General features: G+C 39.8%; 1 protein-coding gene across 1 annotated transcript in view; it reads left to right on the plus strand.

Annotated features, from left to right (window-relative positions):
- HECW1 (HECT, C2 and WW domain containing E3 ubiquitin protein ligase 1) overlaps window positions 1-24,872 on the plus strand; it is a 169,866-nt gene that overhangs the window by 54,772 nt on the left and 90,222 nt on the right. The window contains 3 exon segments of the mRNA XM_032237319.1: window positions 61-155; window positions 7,823-7,898; window positions 11,724-11,893. Coding sequence (XP_032093210.1) covers window positions 61-155; window positions 7,823-7,898; window positions 11,724-11,893 — 341 coding nt within the window.

Here is a 24,872-nt window from a genome sequence, read left to right on the forward strand (position 1 = left end):
TTATACTAAGATTGAGTCTGCACAACAGATATAATTCAAAGTTATTACTTTTTCTTTTAGCTGAAACAAAGATCTGCTTCAAATATTATCATGGAGTGAGTGGGGCACTGCGTGCAACAACTCCCAGTGTGACAGTGAAGAATAATACAATTCCTGTAAGTTTTATGCTGGCTTCTTGATTATGATCCTGCTGTTTTTTGCTTATGACTATGATTCAGTTGTATCAGTAGTTTTCATCTTTAAATCTGGACTTGCTGAATTGTTATGCTCTGTATTCCATTGCCAGTTTTTCTTCTCTTTGTGTATTCTTGCAATTTAATACAAGTATGAAAAAAAATCCAAATAACTATTCTACAGTTATAAAGTTAGGCTTGATAAGTACCAATAGAACTAAAAAGTCAAGGGTAATTGCATTTCTTTTCACAAAATAACAAAGTTGGAGGGGACCTTGAAGGTTCTATACTATTCCAGACAAATGACTGTTCAGTCTCTTTTTGAAATTCTCCAGTGATGGAATATTCACAACATCTGAAGGCTAGAGATTCCATTGATTAATTGTTCTAATTGTCAGGAAATCTCTTCTTACTTCTAGGTTAGATCTCTCCTTGATTTGTCTTGTCTTCAGGTGCTTTGGAGAATAGGTTGACCATCCTTTGTGTCAGTCCCTGAGATATTGGAAGATTGCCATCATGTCACCAATCATTCTTCTCTTTGTTAGAGAAGACATAGCCAGTTCCTATAACCATTCTTCGTATGTTTTAGCCTCCAGTCCCCTAATCATTTTGGTGCTAATCTCTGCAATCTTTCTAGAACCTCAACATCTTTTTTATATTGTGATGACCAGAACTGGACACAATATTCTAAGTATAGTTTATCAAAGCAGTATGGAGTGATACTAGCACTTCAAGTGATCTTGATTCTACCCTTCTTTTTATACAGTTTAGGATTGTATTGGATTTTTTGCAAGTGCAGCACACTGCTGGCTCATATTAAATGGCTGTCTACTGGGACTCTTAGATTCATCTCTTAGTTACTGCTGTTTACACAGGTACTACTTATTCTATACCTACGCATTAGTTTTTTTCTTGCCTAGGTGTAATACCTTATTTTTATCACTTCTGAATTGCATTTTTGAATAGGGTTCAGTGTTCAAGACTGTGTCAACAGCTTTCTGTATCTTGAGCCTATGTTATAAAGTGTTGATTATTCCACCTAGATTGATGTCATTTGCAAATTTAACAAATTCGTTATCTTATCATCTAAATCGTTTATGAAGACATTGAAGAGTATAGGGCTGAAGACCAAACCTTGAATACTCCACTGCAAGTTTTCCTCCATGTAGATGCAGTTCCATTAAAGACTATACACTGAGTTTTGAATCCATCAATGGTGATGTTGTCTAACCCACATTTTTCAATCTTATCAAGTTGTAGATTGTGGTCTACTTTGCAAATGTCTTATTGAAGTCCAAGTATACTGTGTTTACAGCATATCTCATGATAAGCAGAAAACATTTCCATAAATATACTTGATATGTAATCTTCCTCATGATTCACACAGATGGCTTTACAAGATAACAGAATTGGTTGGGCTGCTGTTGAAATTCCTCAGTTTCTTTTGGAGCAGTGAGTTGACAACGTATTTGTCCTTGAGCTAAACATATTCTTCTTTTTTCAATTCCCCCCCCCCTTTTCTTTCCCCTTCCTCTTAGAATAGAATAGAATAACAGAGTTGGAAGGGACATTGGAGGTCTTCTTGTCCAACTCCCTGCTTAGGCAGGACACCCTACACCACTTCAGACGAATGGTTATCCAATATCTTTTTAAAACTTCCAGTGTTCAAGCATTTACAACCTCTGAAGGCAAGTTGTTCCACTGATTAATTGTTCTAACTGCCAGGAAATTTCTCCTTAGTTCTAAGTTGCTTCTCTCCTTGATTAGTTTCCACCATTGTTTCTTGTCCTATTTCAGGTGCTTTGGAAAATAGCTTGACTCCTTCTTCTTTGTGCCAGCCCCTGAGATATTGGAACACTGCTATCATGTCATCCCTAGTCCTTCTTTTCATCAGACTAGATATATACCCAGTTCTAGCAACCGTTCTTTATATATTTTAGCCTCCAGTCCCCTAATCATCTTTGTTACTCTTCTCTGCACTCTTTCTAGAGTCCCCACATCTTTTTTACATCATGGCAATCAAAACTGAATGCAGTATTCCAAGTCTGTCTTACCAAGGCATTATAAAATGATATTAATACATCATGTGATCTTGATTCTATCCGTCTACGAGCCAAGGTGGCGCGGTGGTTAAATGCAGCACTGCAGGCTGACTGCTAGATCAGCAGTTCAGCGGTTCAAATCTCACCGGCTCAGGGTTGACTCAGCCTTCCATCCTTCCGAGGTGGGTAAAATGAGGACCCGGATTGTTGTTGGGGGCAATATGCTGACTCTGTAAACCGCTTAGAGAGGGCTGAAAGCCCTATGAAGCGGTATATAAGTCTACTGTTATTGCTATTATTGCTATTGCTGTTTATGCAGCCTAGAACTGTGTTGGCTTTTTTGGCAACTGTAGCCCACTGCTGGCTCATGTTTAAGTGATTGTCCACTAGGACTCCAAAATCCCTCTCACAGTTACTACTAATGAGAAAAGTACCATATATGCTGTACTTGTGGAATGTAGAACCTTACTATTTTCACCATTAAATTTCATTTTGTTAGATAGTGCCCAATGTTCAAGTCTGTCAAGATCCTTCTGAATCTTAAGCCTATCTTCTGGAGTGTTGGCTATTCCTGACAGCTTGGTGTCATTTGCAAATTTGATGAGTTCCCCATCTATCCCCTCGTCCAAATCATTGATGTAGATGTTGAAGAGTATTGAGTCTAAAACAGAACCTTTAGGTAGCCCACTGCATACTTCCTTCCATGTAGATGCAGTTCTATTGAGAACTACATGTTGAGTGCAGTTGGTCAGCCAGGTATAAATCTGGTGGTAATGTTGTCTAACCCACATTTTTCTACTTTATCAAGTAGTAGCTTATGGTCTACTTTATCAAATGCCTTACTGAAGTCCAAGTAAATTATATCAACAGCATTCCTCTGGATCATTAATTTTGTCACTTTGTCAAGGAATGCAATAAGATTAGTCTGGCATGATCTGTTTTTGACAAACTCATGTTGGCTTTTGGTTATGACTGTGTTTGACTCTAGGTGTTCACTGATTTGTTGCTTGATAATCTTTTCCAGAATCTTCCCAAGTATTGATAAGTCTGTAGTTTCCTGGATCGATTTTTCCCGCTTTTTTGAAGATGGGAACTACATATAGCTTTCCTTGTCACACTCTCTCAAACAAATTCTAAAGGGAATTGTTACTGAATACAATTAATTTTGCAGTGAATTTTAGAATGTTCAGAAAACAATAAATTTTCATCCTCTCAATGAGTTTCAATACACATCTAAATTATTGCTATCCATGCTTTAGAAAATCTGAAGCACATAGTTCCAAACTATGTGGGGGGGGGGGGGGGCAAGAGACTACAATTTAGTCTTAATATTCAAATGCATAAACATATGTTCTGAAATTGATTCAAGTATTTTTTTTTATTCTGTAACTAATGTCACATGGTCCAATTGAGTTGCCATTCTAACTGGAGTTGTTTCCCAGTTACACATTTCCAGGTGAACATCCTTGACTCCCAGTGAAAGAATGTTGTTATGACAATACAACTCACCCCATTGCCATCCAACCACCCTCCCAGTTCCCACAGCATGCCCATCCACCAAATATGGCAGCCCTGAAGATCCAAAGAAAAAGATGGCTTCCAGGGCTGATAGGAGGACACACTCATCGGCTGAGGAGTTTTTTGGGTGGAAATTCCTTTATAGAAGTGGCTGAGGAATTATAACCACCATAAACAACAGCTCTAATTCAGATCAGATTATTTCTACTCGGAAGAGATAGGACCCTAGTGCATTTTCTATTCTCAGCTGTGAAACTGAATATACAATAGGCGATTCAGATATATCCTGCACACTGCTTGAAGTGAAAATAGTCTAGACTTCAATAAATGCTGCACTGCCCTGAAATGAGAAAAGTCATTGGCAATTCCTTTGGTAGTTTATATCAGAGAATCATGCTTGCAACCATTTATGAAACTTCTGAAAGGAAGCACAAGTTTTCTTCTGAATAATGGTTAGGTAAGGGATTCTTACAGATCAGAAATGGCATAACTCAACTACTGTATTTTTCGGAGTATAAGATGCACTTCCCCACCCCTAAAAGAGGGTGAAAATTTGGCTGTATCTTATACACTGAATGCAGCCAAAAACGTGAGGCACAAAGGAGGCGATGGTCTGTGGCAATCCCTGCAGCCTAGAACAGCTGATTGGGGGTATTCGGGGAGGCTGATCCACCCACCAATCAGCTGCTCATGCTGAATCAGGCTGCAATAATGTGCTGATGCTGACCTAACTGCTATTTGCTGCAAGAACATGTCAGAGTTTGCAGCAAGCAATCACATTCAGAAAGCACACACAAGTAACTGATTCAGCAAGATTCAATAACATCTCTTTATAAATAATATAACACATTAAGTAAATATACAATACCAAAAGCAGCAGAGAAGTTTCACTTTCAATTTTAGTTTCAGATATCAACACACCATGCAGCTTTAGTACAGAACAAACCACGGCCAGGCTCCATGCTGTCTCCTTCCTTGTTGCTCACACAGCAAATACTGTTTGTTTCCAAAAAAACCCTAATCTCTCTAACACACTGACAGGACACTAGCCACATGAATACCATGGATGCTCAAGGCGGAGGCAGAATATTTTTTTTTGGTTTGGTTTGGTTTGGTTTATTGGTTTTGTATGCCGCCACTCCCGAAGGACTCTGGGCGGCATACAATAAAAAAGGGAGGGAATAAATAAGACAATACAAACAATTTTAAAATCCACAACAGTCACAATTAAGACGGGGCTGGGTGCTTTAACAGCCCCCAGCCTGCCGGAACAGCCAGGACTTAGTAGCTTTACGGAAGGCCGAGAGGGTAGTAAGGGTCCGGATCTCCATGGGGAGCTCGTTCCAGAGGGCCGGAGCAGCAACAGAGAAGGCTCTCCCCCGGGGGGTTGCCAGCCGACATTGGCTGGCAGATGGAACCCGGAGAAGGCCAAGCCTGTGCGATCGAATTGGTCTTTGGGAGGTAATTGGCAGGAGGTGGTCTCTCAGGTACCCAGGTCCGATGCCATGTAGGGCTTTATAAGTAACAACTAGCACCTTGAAGCGAGTCCGGAGACCAATGGGCAGCCAGTACAGCTCGCGGAGGATAGGTGTAACGTGAGTGTACCTAGGTGCACCCACAATCGCTCGCGCGGCCGCATTCTGGACTAGCTGAAGTCTTCGAACACTTTTCAAGGGCAGCCCCATGTAAAGTGCATTACAGTAGTCCAGACTTGAGGTCACGAGGGCGTGAGTGACTATCTGAAGTGCCTCCCGGTCCAGATAGGGTCGCAATTGGTGCACCAGGCAAACCTGGGCAAAGACCTCCCTGGTCACAGCCGATAACTGGTGATCTAAAGTCAGCTGTGGATCCAGGAGAACTCCCAAATTGCGAACCCTCTCTGAGGGGCGTATAATTTCACCCCCCAGACTGAGAGATGGAATAATTAGCCAATCTTTGGGAGGGAATATTTTCTTATTTTTCTCCCCAAAAACTAAGGTGCATCTTATAGTCCGGTGTGTCTTATAGTAAAAAAATATGGTAATTATTTTCTCTTGAATTTATGCCCTCCCCTATGTGTAATCTGAATGGTGCTGTGTTTATAAGGCAACAATCATGTTCCTAAGATTTCTCTACTGTAAATGTCAGCTATAATACAGATTGCATTTAGAAGTACAAAATAGATTTATAACTGATGGTGAGATTGCTACAGAGTGGATCTGTACCTTAATCTCATATATGAAACTTCAAAATGCACCAGTCTTTTTAAAAGCCTGCTGTAAAATCCTTCCAGATAGTTTGAAGAAGTTATTTTCAGAATTGCAAATTTCACATCAGAATACCCATCCGTCAGATGCCCTAGCAAAACAAAATTTCATTTGTAAGGAAATTGAAATAATAAATACATAAACAATACCTATAAAGAATAAATGTAACAAATCCTCACAACATATAATATAAATATTAATAAACCATACAACATAATATATGTATTACTGAAGGTATGAATGAAAGATAATTCTGGGTATTATTAGTTTCAAATCTTATTTTGACTTCAAACCAAAGTGTGTTGTCTTCCTTTCCCAACACTGAACAATATTTCTGTCAGATTATTAATGCAGAATTGCTCTAGAAAAAAGATCTCTTTATTTTTTATGTTGTAGAATACCATTTTAAAATACAAAACTTGTTCATGTGGTTTTCTTATCAGCATAATTAAAGTGTTTGTCACTATCCTTTTCCATGATTCTCTCCCCCACCCACCCACCATTACTCAGTCAAGATGATAAGTCTAGAAATCCCAGATGAAATTTTGTGGAATTCCCTCCTAAAATACAAATTGGGGTTGACCCTGTTTGAGAAGAAATGCTGCCACCTCCTGAAATTCTTCAGTGCCAAGAAGTAAAAAATGTGGTTGACACAAAACCTGTATCAGTGATAATTGTCATTGGCCTTGCAAAGAATATGAGAAAAAATCCTTGGTTATAGTACAACATAGTCCAACTTGATACCTATTTAGAGTGGACATCATTGTAAGATAAAGTATGGCAAAAATAGTAATTTATAAACATTATAGGAGCATAACATTCTTAGACTGTGGTGGCAAAAAATAATAATAATCAGAAGGAATCTGGTAGTATTATTAAAAGACAGAAGCTTTTGTGAGTGGTAGCTTATTCCTTTATTCCTTTAAATAAAAAGCTAGTTCAAAAAGGTACTGCTTGCTCCTCCTCCTTATTTTATAAATTATTTAGCCCTGAAGAAACCCCATATAGAAACCATTTTTTCCAGTGCTGATTTTGATGGGCTTATTTGTACTTCATTGGATAGTTGGGAAAAAAATACAGAAGAAAATGCCTATACAAGGAGGTCTGTTGAGAACAAATAATAGCAACATGTGATACAAATTGAGTCAAGCAAAGCAAATCCAGTGAAATCTGGCACACTATCCTAATAGGTAATGTGCAATTAGATTGCTGGTTTGACTGAATGCCTTACATTTCCCCTCCTGAAAGTTGCCTATTAAATTGATGACATCTGAGGCTGGAGATATGCTTTTGTTGGAATTACCTATAACTTTCCTGTTCAGATCATCAGAAGCTGGACAGATAAAACTGTGTACATCTGGTGCTTTATGCACAAATAATAAGAAAAATTATTCAGAATATGCAACTGGGTGCAGTAAACCTCATTTTAGACTTTATGGTGAAATACGTGAATTAGATGTTTCACTGCCATACAAGAGATTATATTTCATTTCATTTCATTTTTTCACGCCTAGTAATGAGTACAAAATCCTCACCTGTATGGTAGTCATTTAACCTATTGTAATAAGTAATTGTGATTTGTAAATACAAGAGAAAGTTCCTTCTCCAAAAGCATAAAATTATAGTAATTCTTTATCATGCCTTCCAAATTTCTATGGGATGAAGCTCCCCTGTGGCCTCTTTACATTGAAAGCATGGATTTATCAGAAGTGTTTTAATCAATAGTTGTTTAATGAATGCTTATCATAGATTTCTCCTTGATTGTACTTCTTGGATTAAGTTGTTAGCCAATAATACTCTACAAAAAGTGTTGATGCTTTTGATATCTTTCTCTTCATTACAGATTTTTAAAAACATCACTAGTGAAGATTCAGGCCAGGGGCATGGAAGCAGAAGGCTGATCAGTTTCTCCCTTTCAGGTATGTTTTTTCTCTAACATTATCTTATTAAAAGTTCCAGTGAATTTTTTTGACACCTACGCTCAATAAAATGGGACTAATAGCAATACAATATTTCAAGAGTAAACCCCTCTCTTTTATTGCCACTATTTACGAATAAGAAAGCATCTAGAGTAAGATATCTGATGAGCACCTTACAGAATGATTAGTTTACACTGTAACAACATTATTTACTAACATAAAAGGAAAGTTATTTTTAAAAAATCCAGGGAAAGTCTTCAAGATGTAAAGTAGTTCTTTGCAAAGATAGACAATAAATTAAACTTGGGGTCCTGGTAATATCTCAGATATATATAAGAAGAGGAAATATTTTAATATTTCTCATCAAGTTTAGTAAGATAAGCTTTGTTCAGTTTTGCGTGGCAGTTATGAGGTTTGGGCATCTCTTTCAGGTTTCTTAATAAATCATTGTCTTCTAAGGAGAAGGGAAGAGGCATAGTTAGTGCATATTAGAATTTTAAAATCATGCTGCTGCCAATATTTTTTCAGCGTACAGCAGTATCTGTTCTTACCAGTCAACCTCCCTGGACCATAGTTTAGATATTTTATTTTATTCTTTATTGTACCAATCTTCTATTTGAGTCAACTTGCTCTAATATTAATTCATTTATCACTGCCTTGGAAACTATCAAATAAAATACTAACGACATGTGCTTATAGGCATCCTAAAAATGAACAAATACAGTAAACTGTATTGTATTCTTTGAGATATCATTAGGTAAAGCATTATGGTAGATTTAAATTATTGAAAAACATTCCCTTTTAACTGATCAGGAGCCAATAATAGTGACTTTAAAAGATTTGGAAGATTAGAAAATAATTATTATAATAAATGATAAATAATAAGAAATTCAAGTTGTTAGACAAAACATTTATGGCTCAAGAAAAGCCTTGTCATATTAAAATCTGTTCATTGGCTTTTCTATAACTTTTAAAATAGGGCTCATTGTTTAATATATTTGTATTGCAGATAGAGCTCCCCCCCCTTTTTTTTTTTACTCCACAGCAAATCTGTTAGGGAGATTGGTCTAAGATGGTGGTTTTCCTACTTTCCATCACATCAGATTTTGTCTGTTAAGAAAAACATCCTATCTTTCCTTATTTTTTTATCTGTCTAGTGAAGTCTCATTTCTAGCTGAACTTTTGTAGAGCAAAAAATGCTGGTGGTGGATATGCTGTCTTTCAGGGAAGCCAGAGTGTTTCCTGGCCTTCTTGATAATACATTGCTGCATCTTCTTGGAAAGCAGGTTTTGAAAATTACTTTAAAGATCCAAACATATGTGCCTTCATTCTTCTCAGCATTTTTTTTCCTGGCTTAACAATGACTTAATTATAATTGTTTTATTATTTCTGAAAACAGTTAAAAACAGCCATATGTGTTAGTAATAGCATTAAAACATTAAAATATTTCCTTCTTTTTAATAATAAGTGAAATATCACCAGGATCACAAGGTTAATTGTTGTTCACTTTCCCCAAAGAAGTATATTTGTATATTGAAGACATTTCTCTTATTTTAGTAATTAAAGTTGTTACATTGTAAACTTCATGTGCTCTCTTCTTCATAGATAGGTGACAACAAAAGAGAGGGATTTTGCTCTGTGATTATTTATATTAGAACAGATTTGTAAACCATTAAGTGTTATGACAAAAATATTACTGAAATCTTTAATAAAATAATGCTATTTGTATCAGTCGTTGTTCTACATATTTTATAGTTAATTATCATATACTATTCTTTAGAATTATCTCCCTTCATACAATTTAATTAGTCTATATAAACCCCAGCTTCATCTATTTGGAATTGTCGTGTATGTTGAACAACATCTGGAATAGATATGCTGATTAGAAATAGCGGGGGTTGTAGTCTCAGAGTTTTTGTGTCTGTCTAAAAGTTATTTTCCTGAATTATGGCACTGTCCCCATTCTGCTATATACAATTATATTAGAAAACAGTAACCTGCTCTATCTCCAAATAAACGTACATGCATAATACCTACCTATGTGTGTTTCTGTGTGTGTCAATTGTTATTGTATCTCTGCCTGCATCATTTTAATAGATTAACCTGCAAAAATTGATCTGTGTTATGTAATGTGCTAGTCATGCTAGTTTTTAAATGTGAAAAATAATTTTCATCCATTTCTTATGTTCTCAGTTGTTTGAGAAAAATTGACTGTCATTTTCAAACAGATTGATATATACCAGTTGTACAGAGGCCTATGATTTATAAACAACCAGAAATGATGTATAATATACCTGTAATAATTCTCTTCATCAATAAATTGCACTGAAAAATATTCATAGAGAATTTTAACAGGTGCCTTCTTCCTCTTTGATTCATATAAACCCAAGTAATGTATTTTAGAAGTGGACAGCATTGCACTTCTTTGTATATTGGTTATACAAATGTTTCAATCTATAGCAGGAGTATCTGGCAACTTTACTTATCATGATTGGGATCCCATCATGGATATCTAAAGTGCCTCATGTTCATTCTCCTATTTATATTCTTCTACTAGCCATAATGAAGTTTAGCCAGTCCAGAGCCTCAGGATTGGGAAAGGAGCATCCATTTTTCATTCTTGTCTCCTTTCTATAAGCTATTCAAGAAGTAATGGAAGACTTTTTCTAGATTCTTCAGGATTCAGTTTCTCAAAATATTTTTTTAAATTCTGGATTTGTATTATTGAACATAATTTTTTTTCTATTTACTTACATTGTTTCATCCATGGCTGCCAAATTCTTTTTATTCTTTCAGCATTTGCAGCATCTTTGCCCCCGTCTATTTTCATCATACCATTTGCCCTGATTGAGTATATTGTGAATGCTACAATGATTTTTAATGTGCTTTTACTCAGTTACATCTCAGAGCAATAATCAAAACTTAATTCACTGGTTTTGAATCTTATTTAGTTATCAAAGTTGTTGATACAGTTCTACAGAGAAATTATTGAATGTCATTTGTTCTTCTATAACTGTCTGGTTTGGTACAACAATTAAACAGGACAGGTACAAACTTCAGTGGAAAGTTAGGACTGCAGAAAAAATGATTTCAAGCAGCCTGCCTTCCATTGAGGACCTATATACTGCGTGAGTTAGGAAGAGGGCTGACAAAATGTCTACAGACCCCTCACATCCTAGACATAAACTGTTTCATCTCCTCCCTTCAGGATGCATACCAAAACAACTATACACAAAGACAATTTTTTCCTGTGCTATCATTCTGCTAAACACATAATTCCCACAGCACTGTCTTATCTCAGGATATTTCTCATTTAGTAAGGCTGTATTACTATTATCTTTCTCATTTCTACTACCTTCTCTTATTGATATCATGATTATATTATTTTGCTATTTGTCTTCCCAGTAAGAGCTTATGCACTGGAGATAAATTCCTTGTGTGCTCAATCACACTTGGCCAATAAAGAATTCTCTCCTCTCCTCTCCTCTCCTATTCTATTCTATTCTATTCTATTCTATTCTGTGAGAAAGTCTTCATCTAGCAACAATGGTGAAAAAGTAATTTTATGATCAATCCTCAGATTTAAAATCTTTGTAAATCTATACAGCAAAGCTAAGCTGAAATAAGATCATAAGCACAGTCGTGATTTCACTTAGTGACTGCTTTGCTTAATAACTGAGTTGCCAATCCCAATTATGTCACTAAACATAGACCATTTATATTTATTTAATTTAATACACAGTTAAAAAATTTAATTGAAAAAATATTAATAATAGTTTAACAGAATATAAATAATGCTAATATGGATATCTAACATTTTTGCAGATTTCCAAGCTTTTGGTTTGAAGAAAGGCATGTTCTTCAATCCGGATCCTTACCTTAAAATTTCAATCCAGCCTGGAAAGCATAGCATCTTCCCAGCTCTTCCACACCATGGACAGGAAAAGAGATCCAAGATTATGTGTAACACTGTCAATCCCATCTGGCAAGGAGAGGTAAGGCATGGCCAAGAAAGAAATAAGGATGCCTAGAGAGAGAAAAAAGAGGCAAGATTTTTCTTGCTGACATAGGCTGATCTTTTCTTCCATAGAGAGAAAAGACTTATTTTTAGTGTTTTATATATTCATTTTATTTTTTTAGAAACCGTCCATTTTCAAGGTAACTCACTCTTTCCATTTTCCCCTATAAAAATACAATATTTAGTTAAAAATTAGTCCTCCAGAACTCACATATCACTCTACACACACAGCATTTAGATATGCTTTTTATTTCATCTTTGGATCCAAACTATGAAACAAATTGAACTCTTCTTCAATTGATTATTTTTTCTTATGTATGATATAATATCCAAGGACACTGGACCAAAGAAATTAACCCTTATAGACAAATAGAATAGCCCATCTCTTCATCTGTCAAAATAGAGGGGAAAAAAGAGATTTCTGCTCTTCTATATGCGGATGGTGTCATGCTGCTTTATCCAACATAATTGTCCTGAACCAGTTGCTTTGGCTAAGCATTCTAAAAATAACAGCTAGAAATTAAGTACTCTGAAACCAAGATCATTATTTTTCCTAACTACCCTAATGGCACATGTCTAGCAATTAAATAACCATTTAAAAGAGCAAGTCAAGAACAAGAACTTATGCCAAATTCATATACATGAAGAGTGGCTGTCTGGAATACACATGGATTATCTCAAGATCTCCTCTCTTCCAGGAAAATTTCAGCATCCAATATCCAACTAAACTAGTTGAAGGAGAGTATGCTTTCTCATAAGCTATGCTTTGTGAAAGTTACATAATGTTTCTTTCTTTGTGAAAGTTACATAATTTTCTATTTCTATTTATTTAAGTAGGTGCCAGCAAGGACAGATATAGATACTCTGTACTCCTTAAATTTCATTCATTATAGCTTAATTTGTTGTTAAATCAAATGTTAAGTATTTTGTGCACTTTGTGTGACAAAATGGTTATTGGTAAAGCTGGTAATTATTAAATAATTATTAAATAAAGGCAGAGGCTGGCATTACAAGAACATAATTAGAGGCTGGTTGAGTGTCTTTATTATGTACAAAAAAACAACAACAACTGGGAACAAAAGCAAAAATAAGTAACATGTTTTGGTGGTGACAAGGTAACATAAATATAATTGAATAATTTGCAAAGTCCCAAATGCATTGTCCTTATATGGAATGTACTCAAATGTCAGAAGAACATTGGACTATGACACTTCATGGTGCTTCCTTTTAGAATGTTGTGCAGATGAGGGTGAATGAATGGAGCAGAACAGATGGAAATAGTAGCTCCTGTATAGATGGTTATTGAATATTTGAATAAGTATATAGTAGATAAGATAGTCAAATAATATAGGGAGAAGAAACAAAAATCTATTTATGCCAGATAGATTCAGTTTGGAATATATGAATACAAAGAATTAAATTGTCAATAAGTAATTTCAAACAATCCGATAAAGCTGGAAACTGCAAAGAGCTGTATAAATTGGAATCAATTAGGCAGTGACACAGTCAGGAGTTTTTGTAGGAAGTTATTCTGATATCCTTTCTGTGTCCCAGATTCTATTTCACATTTCATTCATCACCCTACATGTTTCTCATTTGGGAATTCAGATTTGGAGCATAATCTGCTAAATTCAAAGTAAATTCCCAGTCCCCAATTCAGTAGTTTAATTCTACTGTAATTAAAGGTCTTCCTCAGTTCAACTGAATGTTTGCAGCAGAAATTGATTAATATTATACCTCCCACCCACCCAGATCTATTAGTTCAGCATAGGGTAACTTTAAGTATCTTCAAATGTTGTCTCTGACAATATGAAAAGGATTTGTTTCTAAATTCATTTCCTATGTACATACACTTGTTGCAGATGGGACGGAAATTACTTCTTTCTGTTCATTGGCTAAGTTTATAGGATAAAATTATCTAATATTCCTTATTAAATATTTGTTGACTTAGTTGGTCAATAAAGTTGTTTGCCAGGAAACTAGCCAAAAGAAGCATCTGTAAGCAGTTCTTTATTAGTTATCAGTTATTACCAGGAATTTAATCTTTTTATTTTATTTTATTTTATCAATTTCATATATACATTCACAATTATATGATCTCATAACTGTTATTAATAATATGTATTTATAACATCCCATAGATCCATCTTATCTTACAACGGTCCTACTTCTTCTTCCCTCCCTCCCTCTTTCCTTCCCTCGTTTCTTCTCTCCTACTCCCCTTCCTTCCCTCCCTCCTTCCCCTTCCCTCCTTCTCTCCTTCCCTCCTTCCTTTCCTCCTTTCTTTTCTCCTTCTCTCCTTCCTTTCCCCCTTCCTTTCCTCCTTCCTTCCCCATTTCCTTCTCTCCTACATTCCCTCCTTCCTTCCCTCCTTTCTTCTCTCCTTCTCTTCTTCCTTCCCTCCTTCCTTTCCTCCTTTCTTCTCTCCTTCTCTCCTTCCTTCCCTCCTTGCTTCCCTCCCTCCTTCCCTCCTTCCTACCCCCTTTCTTCTCTTTCTTCTCTCCTTCCTTCCTTCCTCCTCTCCTTTCCCTTCTCTCCTTCCCCTTCCTCCCCTTTACCCTTCCCCTCTTCTTCCCATTCCTCCCCTCTTCAGGAATTTAATCTTGCAGTGTAGCACTTCTTCATATACAAGTAATCCTTAGTTTATGACCGTAGTGGAACGTGCCTCTTACGACTTTAAATTGTGACGGTTGTAAAGCAAATTATCATTGCCTAGCCGGTATTCAACAAAAATGTTATGAATCGCAGTCATGTGACCGTGGGATACTTCAAGCAGTCATGAATATGACCCAGTTGTCAAATGCCTGAAATGTGGTCACATAACCTGGGAATGTTAGCTGTTGGAACTTTAGAAACAGGTTGAAAGTACCATTGTAACTTTTAACAGTCTGATTGGTCATATGTTGAGCACTACCTATGCCAGTCTGTAACCTATTTTTATTATAAGATTATAAGTTTTCCATTAAGAATTATTGCATGATTATTATTTTTAATTTCTTAGTATCAATTTTTGCACTACAAGATATGTTTGTCTACATACAGTTGCAAGAAAAAGTATGTGAACCCCTTGGGATTACGTGGAGTTTTGCATGAATTGGTCATAAAATGTGCTCTGAACTTCATCTAAGTCACAACAATAGACAAACACAGTCTGCTGAAAATAATACTACACAAACATTAGATGTTGCCATGGTTTAATTGAACATAACATATAAACATTCACAGTGCAGGGAGGAAAAAGTATGTGAACCGTTGGACTTAATAGCTGGTTGACCCTCCTTTGGCAGCAATAACCTCAACCAAACATTTCTTGTAGTTGCAGATCAGACCTGCACAACGATCACCACTCCGCTTCACAAAACTGTTTCAGCGTAGCAATATTCTTGGGATGTCTGGTGTGAATCGCTCTCTTAAGGTCATGCCACAGCATTTCAATCAGGTTGAGGTCAGGACTCTGACTGGGCCATTCCAGAAGGCATATTCTGTGCTGTTGAAGCCATTTTTTTGTTGAATTACTTGCTTTGGGTCATTGTCCTGTTGCATCACCCATTCTCTGCGGAGCTTCAGTTGGCGGACAGATGGTCGTACGTTTACCTGCAAAATGTCTTGATAAACCCTGGAATTCATTTTCCCATCAATGACAACAATCCATCCAGGCCCTGAGGAAGCAAAGCAGCCCCAGCCATGATGCTCCCTCCGCCATGTTTTACAGTGGGGATGAGGTTTTGATGTTGGTGTGCTGTGCCTTTTTTTCTCCAAACATAGTGTTGTGTGTTTTTCCCAAACAACTCAATTTTTGATTTCATCTGTCCACAGTATATTTTGCCAGTAATTCTGTGGAACATCCAGGTGCTCTTTTGCAAACTTCAAACGTGCTGCAATATTTTTTTTGGGATAGCAATGGCTTCCTCCATGGTGTCCACTCATGTACTCTATTATTGTTTAATGTTTTCCTTATTGTAGATGTATCAACAAAAATTTTAGCATGTGCCAGAGATTTCTGTAGGTCGTTAGCTGACACTCTGGGATTCTTCTTTACCTTATGAAGCATTCTGCGCTGTGCTCTTGCAGTCATTTTTACAGGACGACCACACCTAGGGAGAGTAGCAACAGTGCTAAACTTTCTACATTTGTAGAAAGTCTGTCTTACCATTGACACATGAACATCAAGGCTTTTAGAGATACTTTTGTAACCCTTTCCAGCTTCTGCAAGTCAACAATTCTTGATCGTAGGTCTTCTGAGAGCTCTTTTCTGTGAGGCATGGTTCACATCAGACAGTGCTTCTTGAAACCAGTAAATCCAAAACAGGTGTGCGTTTTTAAAGGGCAGGAGAGCTGTCAGCAACACATCGAATATCATCACACTGATTGGAGTCAAGGTTGGCTCACTCCTGGCTCCAATTAGCTCTTGGAGAAGTCATTAGGCTAGGGGCTCACATACTTTTTCCTTCCTGCACTGTGAATGTTTACATGTTATGTTCAATTAGACCATGGCAACATCTAATGTTTGTGTATTATTTTCAGCAGACTGTGTTTTTCTATTGTAACTTAGATGAAGTTCAGAGCACATTTTATGACCAATTCATGCAAAACTCCACGTAATCGCAAGGGATTCACATACTTTTTCTTGCAACTGTAAGTCTAAAAGTTAAAATTGAAGGTGTTTCTACTTGTGGGGAATCTTGTTGAGTGGAATTTATTTTCATAGCCTAATGTGATCAGGCAACCTCTGTGATTTTTTGGAGGCAAGCTGTTCCACTGGTTAATTGTCCTCACTATTAGGAAGTTTCTCCTTAATTCCAGGTTGCTTTCTCTCTGACTAGTTTCCAAACATTGTTTCTTGTCTTGCCCTCTGGTGCTTTGGAGAATAATTTGACCCCCTCTTTCTTGTGGCAGCCCCTCGAGTACTGGAATACTGCTACTACACTCCTAATACTTCTTTTCTTTAGATTAACTAAACCAAAATCCTGCAGCTATTCTTCATATGTTTTAGTCTCCAGGCCTTCGATCATCTTAGTTGCTCTTCTCTGAACTTTTTCCAAAGTCTCAACATCTTTTTGTAGTATGGTGACCAAAATTGGTTGTGGTATTTCACAAGGGTTTTATAAAGCTGTACTAATATTTCATGTTATCTTGATTCCAGTGACATGCAGTCAGGGGAGGCAGGGGAGGCACAGCTTCACCACTGTCAATCATGAAAAAGAAAAAAAATGTAAACGGGAAAAGGCGAGTGCTGAGGTTCGGCTAGCTAGCTGAACCTCAGCTAGCTCACTCACACCGTGAATGACTGCCTGTTTAAAAAAGCCTCCTACACAATTTCTGATAAATGGCAGCCCAATCTCTTCTTGAGCTTTCAGTGATGAAGCTCCCACAACTTCCGAAGGCAAGCTGTTCAACGGGTTGATTGTTCTCACTGTGAGAAAATTTCTCCTTATTTCTAGGTTAATTCTCTCCCTGATCAGTTTCCATCCATTATTCCTTGTCTGGCCTTCAGGTACCTTGGAAAATAGCTTGACTCCTTCCTCTCTGTGGCAGCCCCTCAAATATTGGAACATCTTCTTTCAATCCTGGAGTGAATTATACACATGAGGATACTTGCCTGTTCTGACCCCCCGGTCTGTGAATAAACCAGAACACAGGCTTGGCTGTTTGCCACTGTTCAATTACTGAGATAACTAATCCTTTGGCTAAGGGCCCAGGCAACTCACATTCAATAGAGTAGCTCTCCAGCAACCCAGATAGTCCAAATGAACAGACACAACTAGAATACATAGATAGATTTTCTTAACTACTAATTCGAACAGTTGTCTCCTGCAAATGTCCCCTCCCAACACCTCACCTATAATCTCTCTTGGGAGGGGCCAATCAACAACCACCTGTGCTTAATCGTCTTCTGTGAGTCTATCTACGGAGTTGCTGCTTCCATTTCTCAGCCCTTCTCAATCTAGCATCAGGAACAAACTGCCTTTGATCCTCCCCACTGCTCCATGCCTCAGGCACCTCCTGGTGGCCAACCAGCCTCTCTGGTCCCTGCTCTGAGTCTGAACCCTGCCCAGGGTTCTCCACATCGTCCAGGGCAGACTCATATGTGTCCTCGCTCTCCGAGTCTATCAGCAGCTCAACAGGATCCTGCTGGGGCATAACACTATCCCTAACCGCAGGGCCCTTCCCCCGGGTCTGATGCTCAGGATGCGGCATCGAGGGACATTGTGCATGGTAGACCCGCACCAAAGAGGTGGCGTGCACATCCATCCCCCCGTCCAGCCCATCGTCCTTCCAGTCCACCAAGTACTGGAATCGTCCCTTTAGCCATCTCGAGTCCCGGATCCGGGCCACTTTGTGCGTAAGCTGCTTCTCCACCTGACATGGTGATGGCTGGGGCAGAGAAGGTGGGCGGAGAGAACAAGATGGGAGGAGAGACCGCTCAGGGACCAGGAGCGAGCGATGGAACATCAGGTGCACTCGCATCAAGCATGGCAAGGTCAGGCGATAGGCCACTGGGTTGATGATGGCCTCCACCAGGAACGGCCCAAGTTAACAGTGGTCCAACTTCTTAGCTGGCCGGTGGGACGGAAGATGTCACGTGGATAACCACACGCGATCTCCCACAGCCAACTCTGGCACCGCATGCCGAGATCTGTCCTCCATCCTCTTTGGCTTGAGTCAGATAGCGGCACACCACTTGGTGGACCGCCTGGAGCTCTGAGAGGAAGTCCTGTGCTGCGGGGACCAGGGAATCAACTGGGGTAAGAGGAAAGAAGCGAGGGTGATACCCGACATTAGCCAAGAAAGGCATCATCCACGTGGAGGTGTGCTGCGAGTTGTTAAATGCAAACTCCACCATGGCCAGGTAGTCCACCCAGTTGTTCTGCTGCTGATTCACGAAGCAGCACAGGTACTGCTCCAAGGTCCCGATCACCTTCTCCATCCCCTCATTCGTTTCAGGATGGGGTGCCGAGGACAAACAAATCTGGATGTCCAGAGCCTCCATCAGCCGAGAACTGGGCCATGAACTGCATCCCACGGTCCGACATGACCTGATTGGATAGGCCGTGCAGCCGGAAGACATGCTGGATGAATATGCGTGCAGTGGTGTGGGCTGTCGGAAATCTCCGACACGGAATGAAATGTGCCATCTTCATGAGCATGTCCACCATCACGAGAACTGTGGTAAACCCCAAAGACAGAGGCAATTCCAGCAGAAAGTCCATGGACATGGCTCCCCAGGGTCTGTCCGGGGTCGGCAATGGCTGAAGCAGCCCTGGAGGAGCTCCCGTTGCTGACTTGGCCTACTGACACTGTACACAAGAGGTGATGTGTGTCTGTACATCGTGTCATAAGTGGGGCCACCAGAAAGTACGGGAGACCAGGTTCAAAGTCTTGAAAAGGCCAAAATGTCCCGCCGCCAGATTGTCATGGCACTGGGAGAGAATAAGTCCCCGGAGGGGCCCCGCGGGCCCATAGAGCCTGTCCAGGTACCTCAAGAAGTCATCATCAAAGGTCCATGGGGAGACCGGCCCTACCTCTGCCCTCCGTTGCTCCACCCACTCATCATACCACTGCACGTCCCGTATCCGAGGCTGTAAGTCCATGGGCTTGTGAACTGCAGCAAAAGATTCGACGGGCAAAACTGTCTGGGGTGGAAGCGGTTCTGTGGTGCAAGAGTACTCAGGTTTCCTGGACAGGGCATCCACCCTTTGGTTGCGTGCACTTGGGGTGTAGGTCACTCAGAAGTTGAACCGGGCAAAGAACAGGGACCACCGGATCTGGTGCTAGTTCAACTTGCGCGCCGTTTTCAGGAACTCTAGATTCCTATGGTCCATCCGAACCTCGACTTGATGCCTGCCCCCCTCCAGGTGATGCCTCCAGGCCTCAAAAGCCACCTTAATGGCCAGCAATTCCTTCTCCCAGATGGTGTAATTGCGCTCAGAAGGATTGAGTTTCCATGCGAAGAAAGCGTAAGGGAAAAGGGTGCCACTAGGGGCATGAGCCTGCAGTAACACCGCACCACCGGCCTGTGAATAAATCAGAACACTGTCTTGGCTGTTTGCCACTGTTCAATTACTGAGATAACGAATCCTTTGGCTGAGGGCCCAGGCAACTCACGTTCAATAGAGTAACTCTCCAGCAACCCAGATAATTCAAACGAAGCAACACAGATAGTCCAAATGAACAGACACGACTAGAATTCACAGATAGATTTTCTTAACTACTAATTCGAACAGTTGTTTCCTGCAAATGTCCCCTCCCAACGCTTCACCTATAATCTCTCTTGGGAAGGGCCAATCAACAACCTCCTGTGCTTAATCATCTTCTGTGAGTCTGCCTATGCAGTTGCTGCTTCCGTTTCTCAGCCCTTCTCAATCTAGCATCAGGGACAAATTGCTTTTGATCCTCCCTACTGCTCCATGCCTCAGGCGCCTCCCAGCCTCTCTGGTCCCTGCTGTGAATCTGAACCCTGCCCAGGGTCCTCCACATCATCCAGGGCAGACTCATATGGTTCCTCGCTATCCGAGTCCATCAGCAGTTCAACCGGATCCTGCTGGGCCACAACACCTGCCTATGCAAATGGATGATTTTCCCAATGGTTTCATGTAGATGTTAAATAATATAGAGAAGAGACTAAATTCACTTCAGAGAACCCATTTGCATGAACTCTCACTCCTTGTTAATTGGTTAGAAAGGAATAGATCTATTGCAAAATTGTGTTGTTCATTCCCAACCTTTTATAACACTTAATACATGATTAATGATATCAAATGGCACTGAGAAGACCAATAGGATCATGTTCCCATTACCCTATTCTTGCTATGAGTCATTACCAATCAATGTTTGCTCAGCCTCATAGTCAAGCTTCAACCAGACTGAAAAGAGTACAAATAATTACTTTCTCCAGGATCTTCAACAGCTAAACTTCTACCCTTCCTAAAAACAGAATGTAGAAGTCAGGGTAGTAATTGTCCAAAATAGCCAGATCAAACAATTATTCTTGAGGAAGGAGCACATAAGTTCTTCACCCAAGAATGTAGTAAACACCATTCATACATATTCTCTTTCTGGAAATATTCAGTTATCAAATGAGACAAGGATCTAACTGGCAGAGCTTACATTGCAAATCACTCAGGATACACAGGCCCCAAACTATCCCAAATAATGTAGCAAGATGATACATCTGTCATCACTGTTGAGCTTGCCTGGCAAATGTCAAATCTTATCAAACATGATAAGGATTGGACATCTAAAATGTATTGTACATCTAAAGGAATTGGAGGAATATAAACATTTTATTTTTAGATTCCTCATAAATTTTTCAAGCAACAGTAATCAATGGATTCAATAATAGCGAACAATCATAGACATTTCACTTCTTTTATCATCACAATGAAGACTTGGATGTGGACTCTTAACCACATTTGGACACATTAAGTCAAATTAGATTTTCTTTGCACTGTATTTCTTATCCCTTTTCTGTAAGCTAAATTGAGTTTGATCTTAGAGACTCCATGTTGAAGATACCAAGAATGTTTGTCCTGTATTTCTGATTTGTCTTTTTAGTCTTCAAAAATGCCACTGATCAGACTTTTCAGTACCTAGCTATTCTCTATTAAGAACTGCATTGCTATTGTTCATTTAGTGGTTAGCCACTCGAGGAGCAGTATATTCTGTAGTTGTATAGTTCACTCATTATCTTCCAAATTTTTACCATATTGCAACATTTGTCAGGAGGCTCACACATTCTCAAAGTTATTTCAGATCCTCACTTATTAGAGGAAATTGACCAAGCCATCACTGACACCAAGGAAATTGCTCACAATAATGATCAGAACCTTCTAAGAAGACTATTGTTTTGGTTTTTTTAAAGGGAGGGGGAGAAGATGAAAAGGAAAAATGCAAGCCCAATTATTCCTTTGTACTAACTCCCTACAGCCCTAAATCCCTCACCTTGTTATCATTCAAGACTGCTGGTGGTGGTTCTGTCATTGTTGTGTTTATCAATCCCTATAATCCTGTCTTTGTTAGATCCTTTTCAAAACAGATTTAATGTTGAAGGGAACATTAATTAATTTATGACATCAGGCTCATTCTCAATTCCAGACATCTCATTGTAAATTCAGGATTGGAACTGAATCCATTTTCTGCTTCAATTTCAGATTCACAAAGGTAGTTGGGTAGTTCCAGGCTTAGTTGTCCTTGAAGATTGTCTTATTTAAGATCAGTTCTGAATCTTGTCATCCTTCAATTTCTTCTAGGCAGGCTATTGACCTTCATGAAATCAGCTTTTTCATGGTCCCAGTGAGCTGCTACATATTTCTCATGATAGCCCAAGACCTCTTGGCCTTTCATTCCCTGCTCTGTTTTTTCTCATTTCTAGTCAAGTAGTGTTCTAGAATTACCATAAAACCAGGAAACTCGTTTTCTTTTCTAGTCTCTTATCCTGTAGACTACCACTGTTATTCCTCTAAAATAAATTGAATATGAGATATCTGATATCTCTTGGATAGATACAATGTTCTTCCGCACTGTCAGTTGCAGAGGCTGTTGTGTTTTTACTCCAGCAGTTATTCCAAGGGACATATAGTATAATGTACTTACCACTGAATGAAAATCAGTTCAATCTTTTGAAAAGGAGGTGGTAATGGTTCTGACATTCTAGGTTATTCAGTTCTTCCTTCTACCACACAATTGCTGATAATTGGTATTTGGTTGGAGAGTAAACACTGAGATCCTCTTCAAATAGTCTGGTGGCCTAGAAATTTAAAGTGCAGATCACCTGGTCTACTGATTGATTAATCTGCTACTCCTTTTCCTGTCCTTACTAAGGTTTCTGAATAACTTCTGGGCCATCAGTAGTCATTTTTCCAAATAGGTTGAATATGTAACTAGTAATCTGTGGTTTCCATCAGTTTTATTTCCTAAGTTGCCATCTAGCATAGTGAGAAGTCACCGGTGGATTTCTCAAAATCTTTGGAGTGAAACTGAGATACTATTTGTCGTGCATTCTTTCCAAAAATCGGGAGTTTTTTAAAACACGCGGGATGCGGGACAAATTGCGAGAAATCGGGAAATAAATCCTGAGATAACTATCACTGCTTCTCCCAACCAGAATAGAGAAGGTCCTGCTGTTTCTTAGCTGCTGTTCACAAGAAAGTCTGCTTAGATCTATATGGAAACAATATTTTTGTCAAGCAAATAATCTTGAAAGGCATGATCTGTCAATTATTCTCTTGCACTTGAAGCAATATGGCTTAGCACGTCTTCTATAAAGGCATAACTGGCAGTCATATCGCCTTTTATTCCGGTAGGTGGTGCTACTTTCCCCCTCCCCCACAAGAACCTATAATTCTTTGTTCATTGTCAAAAGCTGCTTCAATTAACATAAATACAGATTCTACAAATGAATATCATCAGCATCAAATGCAATAAGAAAAATAAAATATTGGAGACTATAGCCAATTCAACCAGGATTTTTCCAGGGATAGACTAGGGCATGGACCCAGATGTGAAATTCAGCAGGTTCTGATAGTTTCTGGAGAACTGGTTGCGGAAATTTTGAGTAGTTTGGAGAATTGGCAAATACCACCTCTGGCTGGCCCCAGAGTGAGATGGGAATGAAGATTTTGCAATATCCTTCCCGTAGGAGTGGGAAGGGAATGAGAATTTTGCAGTATCCTTCCCCTGCCATGTCCACCAAGCCATGCCACAGAACCAGTAGCAAACAAAAATTTAATTTCACTACTGCATGATAAGATGACCAGATGTCCCGCTTTTGGCGGGACAATGCCAATTTCTCACAATTTGTCCCGCATCCCGCAGCGTTTTTAAAAAGTCCCGATTTTTGGAAAGAATACACGACAAGTAGTATCTCAGTTTCACTCCAAAGATTTTGAGAAATCCACCGGTGACTTCTCACTATGCTAGCTGAGAGTTTCCATTAGAGGCCGCCTGAGCTGCTCCGTCCCATTGGCTGGTTGCTTGGGGCCACACCCTTCCCCTTTTGCATCCCTATTGGCTGGCGGGCCTCTCCGGCTCTTTTCCCACCCACCCCGCCCCCACGAAGCGTCCCCTCTGTTCGCTTGATTGCTGCTGTACGGTCCTGGAAGGGGTGTGGTGAATTCTCCTACATCGAATCAGGTTCCTGCGCTTCCAAATGGAATTCATTCCCACCGTTCCCTCTTCAGAGAGTTAACAAAGGGTGAGAGCCCCCTGGATGGGTGGACGGGAGAAATTCTAAGCGCTTGCCATGGGTGAGTGGACAAAAGGGTGTTGGCGGTACTGCCAGGACCTGCTGTGCGAGGGCAAGAGATGAGCAGGGCGGGGCCTGAGAGAAGCCAGAGGAAGGGGGTTGGGAGGGCGGGGTGAGCCAAGATGGCGGTGGCTGAGGAGGAGGAGGTCTCGTGGCAGCCACTGCCACCGACGCCGCCAAGGAATTGCAGGATGGTTCCCTCTCCTCTAGTCGTTTTGCAACCCAGAGACCGAGGGAGCAACCGAAAGGCTCCGCTTGCGGGCTGTCCTTGCACAAGACTTGCTGTGAAGAGCATTGGGGGGGGCGCTGGGGGGGACGAGACATATTGCAAGGTTGCGCCTTCCTGGCTGGGATGTTTTTGGTGTGGGGAGGGGAGTGGGAGGTGGGGAGTTTTTCTGCTCAGGTTCTCAGCTTGAGGTCTGGTTTAAGGCCAGGAAACGTGACTTGATCGCCAACTGCGGGAGGGGGCTGCTTATGTTTCTGTTTGTGTGTTTCTGTCTGGGGGTTGAGGCACTCAGGCGCACAGGTTTCCCCCGACTGGGAAGCTGCAGCCTCAATTCCTGCTTTGCACGTCCCGCGTTCTTCACCACAAAATTTCTCTGCCGGGGCTTAGAACAGACACGGCGCCTGTTCTGCAACCGGCTGGAGAAAAAAAACTTCTCTGGAGGCCCCGCGAAGGAAGCCAGGTTCGCGGGAAGGTTGGAGAAAGAGA

Source organism: Thamnophis elegans, chromosome Z (genome assembly GCF_009769535.1).
Source record: "Thamnophis elegans isolate rThaEle1 chromosome Z, rThaEle1.pri, whole genome shotgun sequence".
Classification (NCBI taxonomy): Eukaryota; Metazoa; Chordata; class Lepidosauria; order Squamata; family Colubridae; genus Thamnophis; species Thamnophis elegans.